The sequence below is a fragment of the Salvelinus sp. IW2-2015 genome, linkage group LG20 (assembly GCF_002910315.2).
Source record: "Salvelinus sp. IW2-2015 linkage group LG20, ASM291031v2, whole genome shotgun sequence".
NCBI classification, from domain to species: Eukaryota; Metazoa; Chordata; class Actinopteri; order Salmoniformes; family Salmonidae; genus Salvelinus; species Salvelinus sp. IW2-2015.
The window spans coordinates 72,430,900-72,452,935 of NC_036860.1; the positions used below are offsets into that span (position 1 = coordinate 72,430,900).

Genomic DNA, 22,036 nt, shown 5'->3' on the forward strand with positions numbered 1-22,036 from the left:
AATTGTGAGAAAATAAGTCAAGGGGTATGGATACTTTCTGAAGTCATTATGTTTTATCCTTCCAATTTGGAGTTGACGAATCTGCACCCAGATCTGTGGCTTGGGCAATTGTAATTGTCAGGTAGCATAGCGGTTAACAGAGTTGGGCCAGTACCCGAAGGTCGCTAGTTTGAATCCTCGAGCCAACTAGGTGAAAAATCTGTCATTGTGCCCTTGAGCAAGGCATTTAACCCTAATTGCTCCTGTAAGTCGCTTTGGATAAGAGCGTCTGCTAAATATTTTTTTTTTTTATGTGAATGCCAACAACTAGATGTTATCTTCATATGAGTTGAGGTGTGCATCATCATGATCATCAATATCGTGCATAGGTGACGTCAGTAGCCAAGCCTCTGATCGTGAAGGCTGATCAGCTGATATTTCGTTGAGGGCTGTGTGTGGAATAGCGTTGAAAACTGGGAGCCAGGAGCGGAAGACCAGTAGCTAGCTACAACAATAGTAAGAAATTTATGGTTTGGTGACAGTATTCGCTATTCAATACCAGCATTGTTTCCAAAATATGTTTTTTTCCCCTGTAGCTAGTAAAGCAAACGTTACGGATGATTCGGTAACATCCACCTCACTGTGTAACTCGCTAAAGTTATCCGGTTACCGTAGCTAGGTTTAATTTGCTATGATTTAAGATTATCTAGATTTCTGTCAAATAACCTGAGTGTCAGTCGAGGAAAAACGTTAGCTAGTAATTTTGTACTGTAATATAACATTGTTTTTGCTGAGCAACGTTAGCCAGCGTACGTTACCAGAAAGTTTGAGGTCCAACAAGTGCTTCTCCTGCGCCCTGGCTAACTAGCTAGCTTGCTAGTAATGTTTGTTAGCTAGTTAGCTAAATTAGCCAGTTGGCCAGCTGTGCAATTAATTGTCAGTTCATATCGGTTTTGAATCGATATACGCTGACAATTAATTGTACCGCTGGCTACCGAAATTAAATTTATAACGAACTGCTTTGTTCTTATAATGTAACTAGTTAACGAGTAACTAACATTAGTGTTTGTGTGTTTTGACAGCTGATAAGACTCACTGCCTGACTCGAGCTGTCAAGGATGCAGACAAAAAATGGTCACGCAGATATTCTGAACAAGCAGTGACCCTACTAAAGAGATCCTCTTGCATGGACTTTAACGATATAGTTTGCTAAATGTATCCCCACTTGTTCAACCGTTGTAGTTGGCGTTAATATTGAAGATTTAATCCTGCTTGATTGCTAAATCAGATCACATGATGCGGTTTAATCCATAGCTAGCTAGCTAAACCTATTATGCCACTCGAGGCATTTGCACTTCAAGAACATATGAATATGTGTGTTTAACTTACTTCTAATGAATATAGTGTGAACCTGTTGTCTGTCCTGAGTCAGTTTGCACCCTAGACTGAGAAACTCAAAGGCTTGGCTAGAAATTCTGTAATTGATTGTACAAGATGATCCTATTGTGAGATGAAACTAAATGAGGATTTTACTGGCACATATGATGGTACTTTTACATGTATTATTGTTCTTGAAGCGTGTCTCCCCAGTTTCATGACAAAATAATGACTAATGAGCCAAACTGAATTCCTTCAACGATTATGGGGGCTAGATGTCAAGATTCTTTCAGTCTCACGCCTGCTTCTGGCTTAAGTATAAACTATCACACCACTACTACAGAATGTTCATTACTGCTGTACAATTCGGGTCATCCTTACAACACACACATTAGAAGAGGGTGCAGGTCTATGCCAGTATCCTTTTCTCTGAAATTACACTTCAAATAAAGAAGTTAAGGCTATTGTAGTGTGAAAGAAAACAACACAAGGGATCTCCGTTGGCAATGTAGGCCTATGTATTCTCAGTTGGCTGTCTTTTTGACGACATTGGAGGCTCATCCCTTCTGGTGGAACTCCGCTTCTCCTGTTTACTGTGCAGGTGATGTTTTCAATCTCTTTGTCCCTAGCTAGATATCCAGGAGAATCCCATTGATCGCTGTGCTGAGCAGGTGCACCACACTACGCCATCATGGGGGAACTCTTCAGAAGTGAGGAGATGACCCTGGCCCAGCTCTACCTCCAATCAGAGTCTGCCTACTGCTGCGTCAGCGAATTGGGMGAGATCGGAATGGTGCAATTCCGTGATGTRAGTYGTCCAGGCTTYTCTTCYWYYMYTCMTYRTKSTGMTSYYYYWRRRSYWRRMYWYKSTKMTTRTCTCTCCTTTCCTATTTTRAGTGCTATTCTGTCTGTCAATCCATCTTMAGGCTATATAGGTCTAGARCAGTGTAATGTATGRCTGTTAACAAAGGACAAACTCMGGAAKAAGGTAGATGAATATGGTAGTCTGTTGTAGTAACATCGAATCAGTCAGATGGTTGTGAAAGCACATACCTTGGCGTCTGCAACATTTTCATCATGTGCACATAGCTGACCCTTTAGGCTGAGCATGGGAAAGCTCACACGTGACATCCCTCCAGGGATCATATGGCGTTGGGGATAACTAAGGCAGTGTTTCCCATATCCGCCGCTGCTAAATCGTTGCCGCCCCACTTAATTATTATACATTTTTGGGATGGCATAATGTTTTCATTTTAAACATAAATGACTGAAACCTGAAGAAGTATGTAGGAAATACAATGGACCTAAACATTTATTTTTATAAGATCATATTTGAGAACTAAAAATCACCAAAATAAAAATGACAGTTGGAGAATTTCCAAGAAGAAAAAAAAAAAAAGCCATGGGGCCCCCATTTGATTATTTTATATATTTTTAAATCACTCAGCATAAGAACACTGCAGAATGTGTAGAATTGCAGGAACACTTTTTTAGCCAAGAGGGCCTCAAATGTTCTGTTGGAGATCGCGCTATTGACCACGTACACACTCACCACCTAAGCCCCATTTTGTTCCAGAAAAAAACCCTGAAGTTACAATGTACACTGAGTGTACAAAACATTAGGAACACCTTCCTAATATTGAGTTGCGCCCCATTTTGCCCTCTGAACAGCCTCAATTTGTTGGGGCAGGGACTCTACAAGGTGTCAGGTGTTCCACAGGGATGCTGGACAGTGTAGAATACAATGCGTCCCACAGTTGTGTGAAGTTGGCTGAGTGTCCTTTGGGTGGTGGACCATTCTTGATACATGGCGCTTACTACCATACCCTGTTCAAAGGCACTTAAATATTTTGTCTTGCCAATTCAACCTCTGAATTGCGCACATACACAGTCCATAGTCAATTGTCCCTACTTTAGCCTGTCTCCTCCACTTCATCTCTACACTGATTGAAGTGGGTTTAACAGGTGGCATCAATAAGGGATCATAGCATTCACCTGGTCAGTCTGTTATGGAAAGAGCAGGTGATCCTAATGTTTTGTACACTCGGTGTATATTTGTAGCATTTGACTCATTGAGTCTTTGGTGTTTTTCAATGAGGTAAATACAGATGGGCAATGCCATGTTTCAGCCAATGTATTTGAAGCTGCTATGCTGCATCAGTTAGGCTATAGTGCTTTTAAAGGGAAATTATATTTCAGATGGTGTCAACATAATTTAACGTTAATGCATTTTGCCGTAGAATGTCCTTTTTTGAAAAAGTCACCAGAAGTGAATTTCTCAGTCGTTCTCCCCCAAAAAACTCACTGGTGTGCATTCCCCCAGACTGCCCCAGCATAAGGACATTCTCCCCATCCCCCACACCAACTTTGCCACACGTTCTGAAAAAGATCCTAGGGGAAACACTGAAAGGGACTAGCTGTTGTACCCAGTATGCTGTTATTATACCCTTTATGTGGTTGTATTACCTCTCCTCATTCATAAGACCAAATGATAGCTAACTGGTGTCCGCACTGTTTTCAGAAGATATTAGCAATGCTGTTTTCGCTCTGAGRTTTCCTGGATAAGTTATTGCATTTTTATAGAAGTWGCCTAAGCTAYAATTTCTTTGAATGCATCTTAGTGTTACAACACAATGTTTGTCTCTAATTGTATATGACAGATAATGGCAAATAGATTGAAGGCATTTTTATCTCTGCGATGGCAAAAGGTTTTGAATAGTTTGCATGTTTGCATTTCAGTTGAACCCAGACGTGAACGTGTTTCAGCGCAAGTTTGTCAACGAAGTGCGTCGATGTGAGGAGATGGACCGCAAGCTTCGTGAGTGAGCTCAAGTGTTTAACCCATTGCTTCACTGATTATTCTCCCCCATATTTACGACACCATCACTGCTATTAGTTATCCCTACTCATACCCAGTCATCTCGCTCTCTCACAGGGTTTGTGGAGAAGGAGATCAAGAAAGCCAACATTCCAATGGTGGACACGGGAGAGAACCCAGAGGTCCCCCTCCCTAGGGACATGATTGACCTGGAGGTAACTTCTCTCTAAGAATCCACTCTGGTTACAAAGTGTTCAACTCACCATGTCCCCAGCTCACTAACTCCCCCATCACCCTCTGTCTGTTTCTATAGGCCACTTTTGAGAAGCTGGAGAATGAGCTGAAGGAGATCAACACCAACCAGGAGGCCCTGAAGAAGAACTTCCTGGAGTTGACGGAGCTCAAGCACATCCTGCGCCGCACCCAGCAATTCTTCGACGAGGTCAACTCCACTGTACACAAACCGATTCACTACTTACTCAGTGTTTCTGTGCCTGCCTTATTGACTAGGCCCCTTGAGGACTTCATAATGGATCCTAGGATCATGTTAACTTAGTATGGGTCAGATGTCTGCATCCTGTGTACAGTATATGGTAGCATAAGGCTTGTGTATTTATAACGGCTAGGTAATTACATCCCCAACCCCAGACCAGTTATTCAAGTTTAATGATGCAACTAGGTTACATAGCAGAGTAATACGCCATACACAGATAGTCATTCGCATATGACAGAGACGAGACTACCTACTGTCTGTACCTTTGACCTGCATCAAATCCACTCCACTGAGTTTGTAAGCAAAGCTACTTGAACTTAGAATGTTATCACCTATTTTACGAGCGCTTATGAGGTTGCACGGGGGTAAATCATTCAGCTGAATGTGTAGCCTTTTTTGCCAATCATTTACTGTTCATATAAACCCCAGCTCGCTGTTTACTATGTTTTATGAAGAGCCTGGCCTGTGTTCAATACCATGCTCCTGCCCAGAGCTCAAGCCACTGATCTGTCAAACCTTCCCAGGGTGTAACTAGTTCCCCAACAAAGCAAGCCAGTTGTTCCTGAAAACAGGGATGCATTTCTGAATGTGCTGTCATACGTCTAATTGGCTGAAAATCTCTTGGTCTACATGTAATGGTTGTCATTCTCTCCACCCCGCTGCAGATGGAGGACCCCAACCTGCTGGAGGAGTCGTCTACCCTGATGGATCCCACTGAAGCAGGGACCCGTGCTCCTCTCAGACTGGGGTGAGTCTGAGTCCTTGGTCCACTCTATTAAGGAAGGATTAGCCATATCCTCGAGACTTAAAGGTCAATGAAAAGACTGTCATTGCATTAAACCATCGGTTCTTCCTGGAGGTGGAGTCAGTGTAACACCTAAATGGTTTGGCCCACACTAGCTCAGGCTGTCAGATTAGTCGGGCCACTAAGGTCACTTGACGGAGTGTGTGCGGCGGTGCTCTGTGTCTCTCTGCGTACTCAGTCCCTAAGCTGACAGCCCACATGCTCTGTCAGTATCGGTGGACAATTGTTTCCTAATGACTTTTAATGGTTGGTAAGAGGCCAGTAYTACTACTACTACAGGTGCTACCACTCTAGCCTGTTGCTTGGCAGTAAGATGTAGCTCTGTTTATCAGGGTTCTGTCTTCAGTAGTGGAGAGAGTGAGCAGATAGRCAAATCACAGACTGATGATAAGCAGTTYACAGAGCATGCAAACACCAGCAACACAAAATTGATACATGGACACACATTGTAGAAGAGGGGGGACTTCAAAGGTTGTAATCTATTTGCAGACAAAGAAAAGAGATTTGATTTAAATGTCATAAAGAGTAAGCAAATCGGGGACAATTTCAACAGAAAATGGGGAGAAAAAATCACTCTCAGAAAACGGTAACTAAAATAGCTCAATACTGTGGATGTGGCAAAGCTTAGTGCTCATTTGGTAATGGATTGCTTGGTACGGATGCAGTGCCCCAAGGCCCTAGGGCTTTCCATCTGATGTCTGTTTGATGCTACTCCATGGCTTTTGCAGCTGTTGAGCAACATGTGAGCTGTGATCCATGCCCTCAGCTACCATTCCGATGTCCACCACTATCCAGAGAGGATGCTTTCATCACCAGTGTGAACAAACAAAATCAATGACCTCTGTCCTTATGTGCCCGGGTTTCATTCTGTAATACCATTACGGACTGATCTTGGACCAGCTCCAACTTGAGCTGCCATTTAGGGACCTAACTCATTGCAAATATCAAACACCTTGTTTTGAGATGAGGGATATACATTTGGTAGCTATTCTACTGTAAATGCTGATCCATGCCTTATCGTCTTCCTGTAGGTTTGTTGCCGGGGTGATCAGCAGGGAGCGCATTCCCACGTTTGAGAGGATGCTGTGGAGGGTTTGCCGTGGTAACGTGTTCCTGAGGCAGGCAGACATTGAAGACTCGCTGGAGGACCCTGCCACGGTCAGTAACTATTCACTGATACTAGTATAATAATCTGGAGGATTTAGGGGAACAAAAACTGTGCAGGATTTTGTGTGACCTATTCAGTGGGATACTGTTGTACCATGACCGCTTGGTGGCATTGTGTGATTGTCATATGAGTGGCATTGATGTCCTTATTCATGCGACCTCAGCCATACACTTTATGATAGTGCAGAAGTATCACTATCAGGAAAGGTTTTGTCTTCTCTTCACTTAACTCATGTTTATATGCTTCCCCTACAGGGTGACCAGGTCTATAAGTCTGTCTTCATCATATTCTTCCAAGGAGATCAGCTGAAGACTCGGGTTAAGAAGATATGTGAAGGGTACGGGGCTATGATTGGTTGAGAAATTCAAGAAACACTAACTAATCTAGACAGAGGAATGTTGTAGTTGGTTTTCTGTTCCGCTCCAGGCACTCTGGGTTGATCAACCCCTCTCTCCTTCACCTCTCAGGTTCCGAGCATCACTGTACCCCTGTCCAGAGACCCCCCAGGAGAGGAAGGAGATGGCTGCAGGGGTGGCCACCCGTATCGATGACCTGCAGATGGTACGACCTGCCTGGCCTATTGTAACACAGACAGGGAGTCCACCCACAGTCAGCCAGCCAGCCAGCCAAAACTAACAGATATTTACATCATGTCTTGTTACATAAATTAAATCTAACAGATCCTTACATTTTTCAAGTGAATTAGTCTTTCAATATTTCATCTGTTTTCATTGTGAACTTGATCTGGGCTCTATCATAGCTTCTGATCAGTGATCTGTTTTCCCTGTAACTGTATACTCCGCTGCCAGAGGCTGTGGTGGAGGGGAGTGGTAGGTGACCACATGAGGTATGTGGCTAATTCAAAGGCGGTTTTAGTCAATCGTTTGAGGAACGAAATTTGATGTGCTTTTTGGATGGACTCTTATTTAACTTTCTGCTAACGTTAGACTTTTGCGTCCTCAGGTTTCCTGCTCTGCGTCTTGCTGATGCAATGTCCGCGGAAGTTTCAGGTCCTCTTTCTGCCGTTTCCTCTGTACTGAGCCGTCAAGCCCTCAGCCAAATTATGATGAAGTGGAGGGAAAGACTGATACTAGATTAGTTCCCCCATCAGTGTTGCCGTAATAGATATTTTATCTATCACACAACACCACAGAGGAAATGTTTGTTGATCACATTAGGGAGGCCTTCAAATTGAGTTAACTTCTGTCTGTTTGCAGTGTTCATATCTCAAACGTTCTGGCTTCAGTTTCTAACTCACTCAATCTCTTTGGTGGTAGTGGGCGTCAGCATCAATGGGCTGGGTGCGAAAAAGCTACAGGGAGAGGTCAGAAACGGTTGTCACTCGTGCCGTGCCAGGCCCATGAGGTGGCTGAACTGGATCTGCCTCTGCCAGTGGATATACTCTCCTGCCTACACACACACTGGCCTGGCTTTGGGAGAGCACCTCTAAACCTGGCACAGTGACTCACTGCTCTAAAACGGGGCAAAAACAGGCACGGGACTGGGAGTGAAGGCCAATCCCAACACACACACCACCTCTGTCTCCTTATGCCAACTGTGTCTGGTGACCCAGGAACAATGCCTGTCTCAGTGTTTTCAGTTTTTTTTCTGGTTGAGCAACATGTGAGCTGTGGTCTTTAGAAGTCCAGGCCGCACAGACAGAACTTCAGTTTAGCCTTCCATGGAACAGCAGCAGCGTATGGTGCAACACCATCCCTATACGAAGAGAAACCCAATACTCCCTCTGGGAATACCCACTTCTGTTGTTGTGTTCTGCTCCAAAGCCCTACGTAGTCTGGTGGTGCAGATGGTTTGCACTTGGATGGACAGAAGGCTCCCTTTCCTTGTTTGGCTAGCTGATCATCAGGGTGGTTTACACTGAGTTCAGCCAATTAGCCACCTACTCCACCCACACTCTCACCCACACTCACATAGTGACCACATTTACTACTCGCATTCTCAGGAATGGGCTTAGCTTGAAGTTAAAAAAATAGTCACTCGCATACCACTTCTCTCTGATAGACAGACACCCAGTGGTGTGTGTGTGTTTCAGTGGTGTGTGTTGAGAATCTCTGCGGTTCAGGAACAGTTACAGCCCCCAGTGTGGACGGAGAGCTTAGGAGAGAGCGAGAGACTCTGAATTACGTTTGGCAGGCCCCCTGTCTGCCAGAAATGTTAACAACCTCTCATTGCCAGTAAGTGCCTGGGAATGCTTGCCTCGCTGTTTGAGGGGTCACTGTTATGCCCGTCGCTACGGGGGCGGGATAGTCGTCGTCAAGAGAGAAGGGCGAGGGTGGAGGGGAAATGCCCGGCCCGCTAGTTTGGGAGTGAACCGTGTGTGTTTGTGGGCGTGAGAGGGTCTCGACAACGTGGGCGAGAGTGGGTGTAGGGTAGCGGCATGTTAGCAATCCGCTGATCATAAGACATTAACTTGATATGAGTCAGTGCTGTATACCTGAGAACACCTCTGCTGGCTCTTCTGGGAAACCCAGCTATGCTGGGTCTGATATAACCCCTAATCAAACTTGATCACATAGTGCACACTGCCCAGCAAAGCCTTCTATTAATGTGAACCACCTCCACAAATAAGAAGGGGAACATGATTCATTGTAACAGCACTTGCTGTTCTGGACATGGAGGGAAGGCACACTATGCAGACCAATGCCACGCCCCACACAATTCTAGCGTTGAGTGGAAACGACTAGAGGATTGTCCTGATGCCACACACTCCGGCAGTGGCCTGCATCTGTTAGTTTTCCATTTGAGGTCGGTTTAGTTATGCGCATACCTTTTTTTTGTTTAAATGCTGAGTGCGAATGTGTTAATTGAGAACTGCCTGCACACTTTGTCAGACACATGAACAGCCGGTAGACTGTCTAGGACAGAGCACCTGAGCTAGTTACACAGCTGGATATGTTCTGTACCCAGCCACGCAAGGTTTCAACTACAGTAGCATCCTAGTCGCATCTTGTCTCCATATCTCAAACCCTGATCTCCTTCTCCGCTGCAGGTGCTGAACCAGACGGAGGACCACAGACAGCGGGTCCTGCAGGCTGCAGCCAAGACCGTCAGGGTGTGGTTCATCAAGGTGAGGAAGATGAAGGCCATCTACCACACCCTGAACCTGTGCAACATCGATGTCACCCAGAAGTGTCTGATCGCTGAGGTGTGGTGCCCCGTGTCAGACATGGACTCAATCCAGTTCGCCCTGCGGAGAGGCACGGTGAGTCGAGTGGACACCCGTCTTGACTAGAGGCATGGGGGAGGTACAGGAAGTTTTAAGTTGCTTCCCAAATAGCACCCTATTACCTTTTTGGAGTCCATAGGGCTCTGGTTGAAAATAGTGGGAATGGGTTCATTCCATATCTATTTAATGGGACATTTCTATCATACTGTTTAGGTCAAGTTCTTTGATGGAAGACACTGTAGCATTAAGACATTAAGAACCAGCGTAAGACTATGAAGCTCGCTTCATAGTCACCAGTTAACCCAGCTTTGAGGTCATTATGCCTAGCCTGTGTTAGGCCGTTAAGTCATAACAGATCCAGACTGAGAGACAGTGCTAACAGGGCGTGGAGAGGCACTGCGTGAGTGCTGGGTATGTGAGGATTTTACACATGAGGCTAGATTCCAGCGGTATCAGGACGTCATTCTGTTCTGTAATCCTGTCTTCTTCTGTAGTCCTGTTCTGTAGTCCTGTTCATGCCAGTAAGGGCTTAACCCTGTCACGCACAGCATTCAGTCTCCATGCTGCATTTATCCCACCAGGCTATTTTTACCCCACATGTCTGGTTGAGAAACACGGGGACATACTGCCCTCAATACACACAACGATTCTGCTTCTATCTCAGCCATCAAACCATCCCTTGGACAAGCTGTTGTCCTTCACACACAGCAGGCGTGGGAGATCAGATGTAGTGTGATAGATTAATCTCTAAACCAGCTGTGGAAATGAATCTGTCATATTCATCTGATTTATTGAAGACGTTGTTGCAGATCTTTGTGAGTGATGGAGGTATGGAAGGTCCCAGTGCCCAGTCTACAGACTAATGGGGAAAGCAGGAGGATTCCTCTCATTCCTGAGTGCTGAGGAGATCCCAGGGCAGCTGACAGTCAGACTCTGGCTGGAACAACACAACATCCCTTTGTTAGACACATTCATGGGAGATTGAGCTTGCAGGGCAACTCCTGCTGTTCTCAATGCCTTGTAGGGCTGAATACCTCAACTCCCTGTAGAGGTTAACAGAGTGGTATTGTTGTGTCCTCCTGACCATYCTCTGAGCGCGTTTCTCTGRCCGTCTTTCTGTCTTGGTCTTCAGGAGAAGAGTGGTTCCACCGTCCCCTCCATCCTCAACAGGATGCAGACCAAGCAGACCCCGCCCACCTTCAACAAGACCAACAAGTTCACCTCGGGCTTCCAGAACATCGTAGATGCCTACGGTATCGGCAACTACCGCGAGATGAACCCAGGTAACCACATCTGACACCATCAACCTCGTCGCTCTCTCCATCATTCAACTACCAATTGTTCAAATACTAGGCATTGTTGTTTCATGTACCTCACTAGGCAGCAGACTTTTATTTTGTAGGGATCTCATAACTCACATAGTGTCTATGTATCCAGCTGGCTAGATCACTGAGCCAAAGCAGGTGATAAATGTTCACCCCCGGTGCCAAGTCTATTTCCCCCATTATCACCCCATCACTGTCGATCATGCTGTGTTGTGTATCACTGGTACGTGTGTCAGTGTGAGCTTGGGTTGGTTCACTCTCCCATTCCTCAATGTGTACGCTCATGAGTCCTCCCTGTCCCCAGCCCCATACACCATCATCACCTTCCCCTTCCTATTCGCTGTCATGTTTGGGGACCTGGGCCACGGGGTGCTCATGACCTGCGCTGCCCTCTACCTGGTCCTGAGAGAGAGCCGCCTGGTCGCCCAGAAGAACGACAACGAGGTAGGGACATCACTACCCCTGCCATCAGCCCATCAGCTCCATCCCTCGCCCCTTATCCAGCCTCTAGCTGCATTACTGGGGACTAAACAGGGCTTGGTTGCCTCTCTGCTTTAGACAGATTCTATGGTTCTAACACTGTAGTGGCATCATGATGGCCAGTTTAACATTCAAGTTGGTGCTTTTTGAGTGTGAATAAATAACCAAATCCTCTATGGCTAAAACAAAATGTAACTGAGACCAGATTCTAACAGTGTAAAGTATCACTTCTGGTCTGTGTGGATGTTTGCCGTGGTGCGCGTTCAGCAGGACGCAATATTTTGGAACGTTCAGATTAGAATATTCTATGTAGAACAAACATGCCTCTGACATGTAGAATAAGGAATCACTTCGGCTCTATTCATGTTTTTTTCTGTCTGCAACGTTCTACAGCGTTTGGCAACAGAACGTGGCCGTAGTTTGATTCTAACAGTGTAACGTGTCACTTCCTGTCTGCGACTGTAGATGTTCAACATGGTGTTAGATTCAAACAGTGTCACTTCCTGTCTGTGTAGATGTTCAGCATGGTGTTTGCTGGGCGCTACATCATCCTACTGATGGGCGTCTTCTCGATCTACACTGGCATCATCTACAACGACTGTTTCTCCAAGTCCCTCAACCTGTTTGGGTCTGGCTGGAGCGTCAGGCCCATGTTCGACCCCCGCGCTAACAACCTCACCTGGTCGTAAGTATCCACCTCTGTCTGTCTCATACTGTCTGTGGATTGGATTAGTTTACCTCCTGTACCTTGTTGGCAGTGCCCTCTGTGAAGTGATGATTCATGCCATGTTTGATGTTCTCCTCAGGTTTCAGACACTTGATGAAAACAAGGTTTTACAGTTGGACCCCGCGGTAAGAGGAGTCTTCAATGGACCTTACCCCATTGGCATTGACCCAGTGAGTACTCAGTCTCTGTGAAAACAAGCTAAAATCCCCTTTGAATAAAGATGGAATGTGAGCTAAAAAGTGTTATTTTGATAAATGTAATGTTACATTTCTATCATCTGGATTTCATTGTCTTATAACTGTTTGACTGTTCTTCAGATCTGGAACATCGCCACCAACAAGCTGACCTTCCTCAACTCCTTCAAGATGAAGATGTCAGTGATCCTGGGGGTCATCCACATGCTGTTTGGAGTGTCTCTCAGTCTCTTCAACCATCTGTGAGTCACGCTTAAGCTACAGTCCTTGTATAAGGGGCACTGTCTATGATTTTGAAAGGGTTTATATTTCACCAGCCTTATCCCTCTGCTGTCTACCAAAGCAAGTGGTGGGGTGATTTTTTATTTATTTATGTTTTTTATCCCAGACTAACTTTAAGCAACCATGACAGTTTGTTTCCTGTCTGTACCAGGACTGGTTTATCCGATTAGTAAACATGTCTTGTTCTTTTCTGAAGGTATTTCAAGAAACCCCTGAATATCTACCTGGGCTTCATYCCAGAGATTGTGTTCATGGCCAGTYTGTTTGGGTACCTRGTCATCCTGGTCTTCTATAAGTGGTTGGCCTACGACGCTCACACCTCCAGAAATGCTCCCAGTCTTCTCATCGCCTTCATCAACATGTTCCTGTTCAACTATAGCGACCCCACCAACCAACCCCTCTACAGAGGACAGGTGATCATTCCATCCATCCTTTCATCTGTCAATCTGCCCTTTTTTTTAATTGAGCGAGCCATTTTATGGTGGGATAATGTGTGACGCTCCATACGCATCTAACATCCCTCGTTCTCTCGTYCTTCCCCTCCACAGATGGTTATTCAGACGCTGCTGGTGTTGATAGCCCTGGCGTGTGTTCCCTGTATGTTGATAGTGAAAACCCTGGTTATGCGGCGACAGTACCTCTGGCAGAAGAACTTGGTACTGTACTAACATCTGCCCTCCCACACACATTTGTTCCGTTGAGTACCATTGGGATCTGGAGTGTAGCGTTCGTCACCCCAGCAATAACCCCTGTCGTCCTCTTGTCTGTTCCTCCAGGGCACCCAGAACTTTGGGGGGATCCGGGTGGGAAACGGCCCCACGGAGGACCAGGCTGAGATCATCCAGCATGACCAACTCTCCCAGCACTCGGAGAACGACGAGCATGAGGTGAGAAACCAGGATGCCCCCAGCCTCCACTCTGTTGGCCTAGCATATATGAAGTATGTGACCAGAGTAGTCTATTATAATCTTGGCCCAAGACTTAATAGCGGATCCCTTTGGACACGGCTGTAGGCAATATGATCCAGACCTAGCCCAGATGGAATAACCTTGAATAATGAAGTCGTCAGCCAAATAGAAATCCAACCCATTTACTTTACCAGAGCTCTCATATTCCCTGCTTCACTAACAGCAGCATAGAATACGTATTCATTATAGAAGTGTTATCTGGCAGGAGCAAATGAAACTGACCACAAAGCTAATCCAGCAGCTCTTTTTTTACTCAACATGTGCGTTATTGTAATACCTACAGAAATGTAGTTTTACATTTTTAGAGTTGATTCAGTGTGACGGTAAACCGTCTGTGGGATTGTTCTGTGTTCTCTCCCTTTTCCGGAGTTTCTGATAAACATATGAAACGATACAACAGGCTCCTGTGAACCTCAAACCGGACAAGCTGTCAGTTTGTTTCTGTAGCTCTCAGGAATCGGTTATGGCTGTTTACAGACAGTTTGCTCTTTTATGGTTCCAGGACCGAAGATTTATAGAGCAGCTTTCAAARCGCCTCACACAGATTCCTCTCCTCTCTCATTGTTGACATTTTGAAGTGGAGAGGAATTTTATTTGATTGGAGGTTACTTTATTTAGCAATGTTAGTCTCTACAGTCCATGCCACTATAAACTCTATGGCCTTGGACGAGACGAGATCTCGATGTGATTCAGTGGACAGGGCATACTAATCTTTTAATTCTAGTATGTTGTATTCATTTCCAAGACGTTTTAGAGCTGTGTCACATCGCATGTTGATAATGTGAGCTCTGGCTCATTAACAAAAGGCTGGATGGATTGGAGTGGTTGCATGTATCACCATGCAATCCGCTTCAAGCCATTTTTATTCATTGCATAGTGTGTTTCCAGTTCACTGACCAGACTGCGTTTTGTGTTATGTGTTTAGAGTTGTGCGGCTCCTCCCTCTGGCTAGCAGGTGTTCAGGCAGGCAGGGTGCTAAGTAACTAACACAGTAAATATAGCATTTCTGTTTTAACATGAAGCAACTCATTTTCACAGGCCACCTTTACAGAATTCTTGCCTATAAACTACTCCGGTCAAGTATCCAAATTAGTCTAACCGTGTTAATCCTCAACGACAGAATTTAATTCATTAATTTGTGTTAAATTGGGAAATACCATCTTTGGTCTTAGATATGGTAAATAGCTATACTACCGTTAACTAGGCTACTACCGTTAACTAGGCTAAAGCTATAGTTAGCTTTTTCCTAACCAGCCTCTCTGAATAGCTGAGCAGGGTGTAACCCAAACAGCCCAGTCCCACCTGCTGTCACTGTCAGAAGTGGGTCACCAACCCCATTGCTCACTACATTCCCCATCACTGTCTCCCCTAGCAACCACAGACACAAACTCGGCAACAATATGCCAAAGGCCTATAGATATATCTGGAAATGTCACAGTAGAATGTTGTCACAATACTAAGCATGCTCAAATGCATGCTTTTGGAGGAATGGTTATGCATCCCCTAGATTCCAGTGCCATAATGTTTTTATGCTGCCCCTTAAACTTTGTCAGTAGTTTTGATCCAGTGCCTGTGACGACTGCAACACCTAATCACCTTCTGTATATTATACATCTCCGTTTCCTATGTTTTAATGTCATTGTTTTCTCTCACTGTGTTCTGTTGTCCTGTCACCTGTCACTAACAAACCTAACTTGTTGTCAATTGCTTTCAAGGCCCCCGAGGAGGAAGTGGTAAGCCAGGCACTCATGCCCCTCCCCCACCCCATCCCCTTACCCAAAGCGCATGTCTTGCTAGTCTGTCTCTGAGCCTCTGCGTGCGTGTGATAGTGTGTATCTCTGTCCTGCATGTGTGTGTTCTGAGGCTGTTGACTGTGTGGGGTCTGAGTTTTTGCTGTCTCTGGGTGTTCAAGGGATTCTTCTAACGCGCAGCAGCACACTGAGACTAGTAGTACTTACTGTCTGCCCCGATCATGAGGTGGTACTACCATTACCAGCATGGCATATCCTGCACAGCTCCTCATTTGTCTGCTTCATGGGTCGTAGGGAAGGAGCTTCTTGGGAGACCTCTGCTACAGAGGTCTGACTAGTGGGTCAGGCTGCTGTTTCTGGAGCTGTTTTTAATCTAGTGAATGTCTTCCTCAATGTGGTACCGTTTAGCCATGAACTTTACTGTCGTTAGAGATTGCCCCGGACCTCATTTGGACCAGTCTCCCGGTCCCTGTACTGCTGTGTACTTGTCACCTAGGGGTTCATACTGGATGTGTGTTCTCTCTCCCTCCTCCAGTTTAACTTTGGGGACGTGGCTGTGCACCAGGCCATCCACACCATAGAATACTGTCTGGGCTGCATCTCCAACACAGCTTCCTACCTACGCCTATGGGCCCTCAGCCTGGCCCACGCACGTGAGTACATAAACCTTTCTCATGTTCTCCTCTCTCGCTGCGTCTCGCTCTCTACCCTTTTTGGTTTCTCTTTGAAAGGGTACAGTAAAACAGTTGATTTCCTTCTCTTCCTCTGTGATCCAACAGAGCTGTCAGAGGTTCTGTGGACCATGGTGATGCACCTTGGCCTGTCCTCCAGGAGCTTTGGGGGTTTCGTTGCCCTGTCCATCATCTTCGGGGCCTTCGCCGTCCTCACTGTCTGCATCCTGCTCATCATGGAGGGCCTGTCTGCCTTCCTGCACGCACTGCGTCTGCACTGGTGAGAAACACACACTGTGGAGTCTCAAACTAAGGTCTCTAGAACCTTCCCTGCACTTAACAGCCACTGTAAGCTGTGGAGGGCTCCATCTTCTGCTAGTCTGGAGTCCTCATTGACTTGGGTCAAATCACGTTTTATTGGTCACATACACATGGTTAGCAGATGTTATTGCGAGTGTAGCGAAATGCTTTTTGCTTCTAGATCCGACAGTACAGCAGTATCTAACAGGTAATATCTAACAACTCCACAACAAAATCTAATGCACACAATCTAGTAAAGGAATGGGATGAGAATATATAAATATATGGATGATCAGTGACAGAGCGGCTAAGATGCGGTAGATAGAGTAGTATAGTATACAGTACATGCATATGAGATGTAATGCGAGATATGTAAACATTCTTAGTGGCATTATTAAAGTGACTAGTGTTCCAGTTATTAGAATGGCCAATGATTTCAAGTCTGTATGTTGGCAGCAGCCTCTCTGTGCTAATGATGGCTGTTTAACAATCTGATGGCCTTGAGATGGAAGCTGTTTTTCAGTCTCTCGGTCCCAGCTTTGATGCACCTGTACTGACCTAGCCTTCTGGATGATAGCAGGGTGAACAGGCAGTGGCTCGGGTGGTTGTTGTCCTTGATGATCTTTTTGGCCTTCCGGTGACATCGGGTGGTGTAGGTGTCCTGGAGGGCAGGTAGTTTGCCCCCGGTGCTGTGCAGACCTCAGTACCCTCTGGAGAGCCCTGCGGTTATGGGCGGGACAGTTGCCGTACCAGGCTGTGATACAGCCCGACAGGATGCTCTCGATTGTGCACTTGTAATAGTTAGTGAGTGTTTTCGGTGACAAACCACTTTTTTTTTTTTTTGCCTCCTGAGGTTGAAGAGGCACTGCTGCACCTTCTTCACCACACTGTCTGCATAAGTGGACCATTTCAGTTTGTCTGTGATGAGTCCACCGAGGAACTTAACTTTCCACTTTCTCTGCTGTCCCATCGATGTGGATAGGTTGGTGCTCCCTTTGCTGTTTCCTGAAGTCCACGATAATTTATTTTGTTTTTCTGACATTGAGTGAGAGGTTATTTTCCTGACACCACACTCTGAGGGACCTCACCTCCTCCCTGTAGGATGTCTCATCGTTGTTGGTAATCAAAGCTACCACTTGTCGTCTGCAAACTTGTCCATCTTGAAACATGTGGGGACAGCAGACTGGGATAGGGAGAGATTGAATATGTCCGTAAACACACCAGGCAGCTGGTCTGCGCATTCTCTGAGGACGCGGCTAGGGATGCCGCGGGGCCGGCAGCCTTGCGAGGGTTAACACGTTTAAATGTTTTACTCACGTTGGCCACGGAGGAGAGCCCACAGTCCTTGGTAGCGGGACACGTTGGTGCCACTGTATTGTCCTCAAAGCGCGCAAAGAAGTTGTTTTGATTTGTTTGGAAGCAAGACGCCCGCGACCGGGCTGGTTTTGTTTTTGTAATCCGTGATTGTCTGTAGACTCTAAAGGAAGGAGCATGTCTTCAATAGTTTCCTCCTCTGTCAGAGGGCATGGAGGTGTAGCTCAGCCCTGTAGCTCCCCCTGCTGGTGAAACTATGGTAACAGACGTTTTAGCTCTAGTTCCTCGGGGCCTCGTCTGAGCCCTCAACCGTGTGTGTGTGTGTCTCAATGGAAACAGGGCGTGTCTCTCCGTCCCACTGGTATTAAGCAGAACGGTGCTACTGGGGAGCTGTGGATTTCCAGCTCTCACCTCCAGCTCTTTCCTGGCCAGGAACCTGGAATCTCTCTGCATCCCATAAAGCAGTGGAGGATATCATGGAGAAACTTCTGGTGTCTCGGAACAGCCCTGTTGGACTGGAAGTGATCATCCACTGGCACCCTCGCACAGCACTGACACAGACCCTCATCACTGTATTTCCCCAGCACATTGGAATCTAATGCTCCACTCACTGAAAGGCCCTTAGGGAAGGGCAAACAGGACATGAGGCCTTCTTTTTTTCTTATTTTGCTTAGTGGCCGCTATCTAACACAGTTGTAAATGTGATTTTGAACTGCCACAGTAATGTCAGGCGTCTGTAAAATGTATAGCAGTAGTACATGTTGATCAAGCTGTGGCCAACATGCATACGTACTCGCTCCTATTCCAAAACCATTTGATCCAGCCAGAGATTCCTCCAGTAGCTGAGAGAGGAGTCATCCCTTAAACACTTCTTGGTCTATTTTAGATTCTGCCATTTTTAGCTTCAATCAAATTCTGCCTCTGTACTCCAGCACTTTGGATTTGAAAGGATACAATGACTGTAGTTAAAGTGCAAACTGTCAACTTTAATTTGATGGTATTTTCATCCGTATCAGGTGAAACGTTTTAGAAATTACAGCACTTTTTGTACATAGCCCCCCTTCCACCTTTAGGGGACCAAAAGTATTGGGACAAATTCACTTGTGTATTAAAGTAGTCAAAAGTTTGGTATTTGGACCCATATTCCTAGTACACAATGGCTACATCAAGCTTGTGACTCTAAAAACTTGTTGGATGCATTTGCTGTTTGTTTTGGTTGTTTCGGATTATTTTGTGCCCAATAGAATTGAATGGTAAATATTGTTTTGTCATTTTTGGAATCACTTTTATTGTAAATAAGAATAGAATATGTTTCTAAACACTACATTAATGTGGATGCTACCATAATTATGGATAATCCTGAATGAATCGTGAATAATGATGATCGAGAAAGTTAGACGCACAAATATCATACCCCCAAGACATGCTAGCCTCTCACCATTACAATAACAGGGTGAGGTTAGCATTTTGTGGAGGGTATCACATTTGTGTGTATCATTTCAAATCCAAAATGCTAGAGTGCAGAGCCAAAATATCAAAACATTTGTCACTGTCCCAATACTATTGGAGCTCACTGTAAATCCGTTTTCAGTCTAGGGCGCAATTACGATCTCAGATTCATAGAAACACAAAGCCTATCACTTTTCCTTTGTTGCCTTAAATGTTCTGAAGGAAAGTAGTGTTAGTTGACTACATCAAACATAATGCCACTAAGTTTGACCTTTTCTTTGTAAGTGTATTCTAGAGCCTCAGCCTACCCAGATGAACTTACCTCCAGACGTAGGGAGGAATGGCAAGCATGTCTGCTTCCTCCACTGAAAGGTTATCCAGCCGTTAGTTTGCAGGGAGATTTTATAAATGGGGAGATGGGAAGAGGGTTGTGTTTCGCTTCTGAGGACCAGGCCTAGGCCCTACCGTGGGTGTGTTAAAGTGGGTTACACAGGGAGGTTGTGGAATGGAGAGCAGGGGTCATCTCATCTTGCCGTCATCTCTGTCTGGCTTTGGCTTGATACAATCATTAAGGGCTACCTATATTGCACCTCAAAGACACTCCAGTTTAAAGGGACTCCTCAGGTTTACTTTCAAAAGATTTTTGTATATATGTCTGTGTAGCATTGATCTTTGCGTTGATTCTTGTTGTAATATGCCTGATGTTAACTGTTGCCTCTCTTGTTCTCTCTAGGGTGGAATTCCAGAATAAGTTCTACGTAGGCCAGGGCTTCAAGTTCCTCCCGTTCACCTTTGAAAGCATTCTGGAGGGAAGGTTTGAGGACTGAACACTGTCCTGACCACTGCTCCTATAACCTCACTCTGTTCCTCTTGACAGCCAATGTGATGTTGGTGTAAGGTAGACTCCACCCACCCTGGGTGTTGCCATAGGAACCCATGTGATTAACTCTGAGCTCACTGGTCAGGATCTTGGGTAAAATAGCTCTTTCTGAAAATCTGAAGTTAATGACGTCGTTATTTCACAACCTGGTGCCGTGATTGTTTTGTTTTGTTCGATAAATTATTTAATGTGTTTTTGTTGTGAAACCTGTCCAATGATGTGTTTGAACCTCACTGTGAGAATTGCACTTCTGATCATTGTAAACAAGGACTAGCTTTCGGGTAGTCTAAATTGAGTTAATCTACAGATTGTCATTGATACAGTAGATGTCCATGGAAAATGAGAGAAAATGGCACCAGGCTCAGATCCAGTAAAGGAGATTACTGGAGGGATTTAAGTGTGTTTTGTTTTTTAGTTGTCCCTTGTCCTTACCAACATCTCCCTCTCACATCGCTGCTCATATTAATACACAGAACACATAGAAAAATGTTGACCCACACATTCTCTGAAGCACGTAAAATCAGACCGACCTCTACTGTAAAAAAGTCTAAAGGGAATGAATTCTACCATTATACTCATGATAGCAGTTTCTTCTCTGTGATGCAGTGAATTGAATCTCATGTATCAGAGGTAGATCTTGACACACGTCCTATAATTTTCTGCTGTTTTTGACCTGATGTGTTCTATACTGACGGCACCGTTTTCGACTACATGTTACCCAGTGAACTATGGGTAACATGTCTGTCACGTGTCATATTAGTGTGGAGTATTTCAATAGTGTAGAAAGTAGCTGGATTTTCTGTGATAATCCGTGACTGAGATTATTGGTCATTGTGTGTTTTGTTTTTGTTCCACACCTGTTTTAATGAATTGTTCACACCGTGACTGTAGGCCTGTGTGAGGGGAGAGGGAAGGGCAGACCACACAACAGGAATATGTAAAGGAGATCAGTGTATTGTCATAAATATGAGACATCAACTAAATCTGAATAGGAGGGTAGTTGCATTGAGAATCTGTATGTGTTTGTCATTAAACGTGAAAGAGCTGGTTAAACAACTTATTACAATTCTTCTGGCTGGGATTGGTGGAGGGTCATGTGTTTCAAGTGAGCAGTTAACAGATCAAGTAAATGTTGGGTTTTGAGTGTGGTAAAATGCCATTAAGTGGATAATAATTAATTTAATGCTAGCACCACACTTTATTTATTACATTTAATTCCAACACTTTTTGGGGGGGTATTATGGAAAACGGTTAATGCATTATGCATGCTTTCAAAATCCATTCTCAAACACCAAGGTCTAAGCCTGTGCTGAAACTGAAACTTTGGCTATATGAATACAGGGTTGACAAAAGCCAAGCCAAGGGCACTTTCTGGTGGTTACTGAGTGTAGTGCAGGTATGGTTTTAGTATCTAGTTTCTCAGGAGTCCCCATGAGGGAGCTATTGGACTGGAGTTATCACTGGTCAAGCAGCCAAATGCTTATTCACTTGAATCATTCTAGTAATGTAAATGTTATTCAGTAGACAGTGCTCTGTTCTTCAAAACTAGCTGTCAACGGAAGGAAGCTTTATTTGCACCGTAAGGGAGCTTTTCCTTGGCTGTCCTACCAGAATCCGATATGTGTAAAAAGGTCTTAATAACATCAGCTAAAATGTCTCGGTGACACATCAATTATTTGAATGACCTGCTCTACATGTGTACTTTGTGGCTGGAATGTGATATATTAAAGCTCCGTGCAAACCAAAATGAAATGAGTCCAGAAACGTCTGAGCCCTTACTGTAACACTCATCCGCTCTCACATAATGGCTCTTTCTTATAGTAAAACCACTTTTCATTGCATAATGGATTGACCTGATTTAAGACTTA

General features: G+C 44.9%; 1 protein-coding gene across 5 annotated transcripts; it reads left to right on the top strand.

Moving 5' to 3' along the window:
• Window positions 1-398: 398 nt before the first annotated feature.
• On the top strand, window positions 399-20,560 carry LOC111980603 (V-type proton ATPase 116 kDa subunit a 1). Of its 5 annotated transcripts, none has more exons than XM_024011419.3 (22): window positions 399-495; window positions 1,986-2,164; window positions 4,096-4,174; window positions 4,292-4,389; window positions 4,488-4,616; window positions 5,333-5,415; window positions 6,504-6,630; window positions 6,895-6,977; window positions 7,108-7,201; window positions 9,651-9,863; window positions 10,960-11,110; window positions 11,457-11,596; window positions 12,148-12,317; window positions 12,439-12,529; window positions 12,677-12,795; window positions 13,032-13,248; window positions 13,384-13,491; window positions 13,612-13,722; window positions 15,519-15,536; window positions 16,090-16,207; window positions 16,334-16,505; window positions 20,022-20,560. In XM_024011419.3, the coding sequence occupies exons 2-22, from the start codon at window positions 2,048-2,050 to the stop codon at window positions 20,113-20,115; spliced, it is 2,532 nt and encodes an 843-aa protein (XP_023867187.1). In that variant the 5' UTR covers window positions 399-495; window positions 1,986-2,047; the 3' UTR covers window positions 20,116-20,560. The 5 variants fall into 5 exon arrangements, with proteins under 5 accessions (XP_023867187.1, XP_023867189.1, XP_023867185.1 ...); XM_024011417.3 differs by having other exon boundaries at window positions 405-495; window positions 4,488-4,628; XM_024011418.3 differs by having other exon boundaries at window positions 406-495; window positions 1,990-2,164; window positions 4,488-4,628.
• The last annotated feature ends 1,476 nt before the right edge of the window (window positions 20,561-22,036 follow it).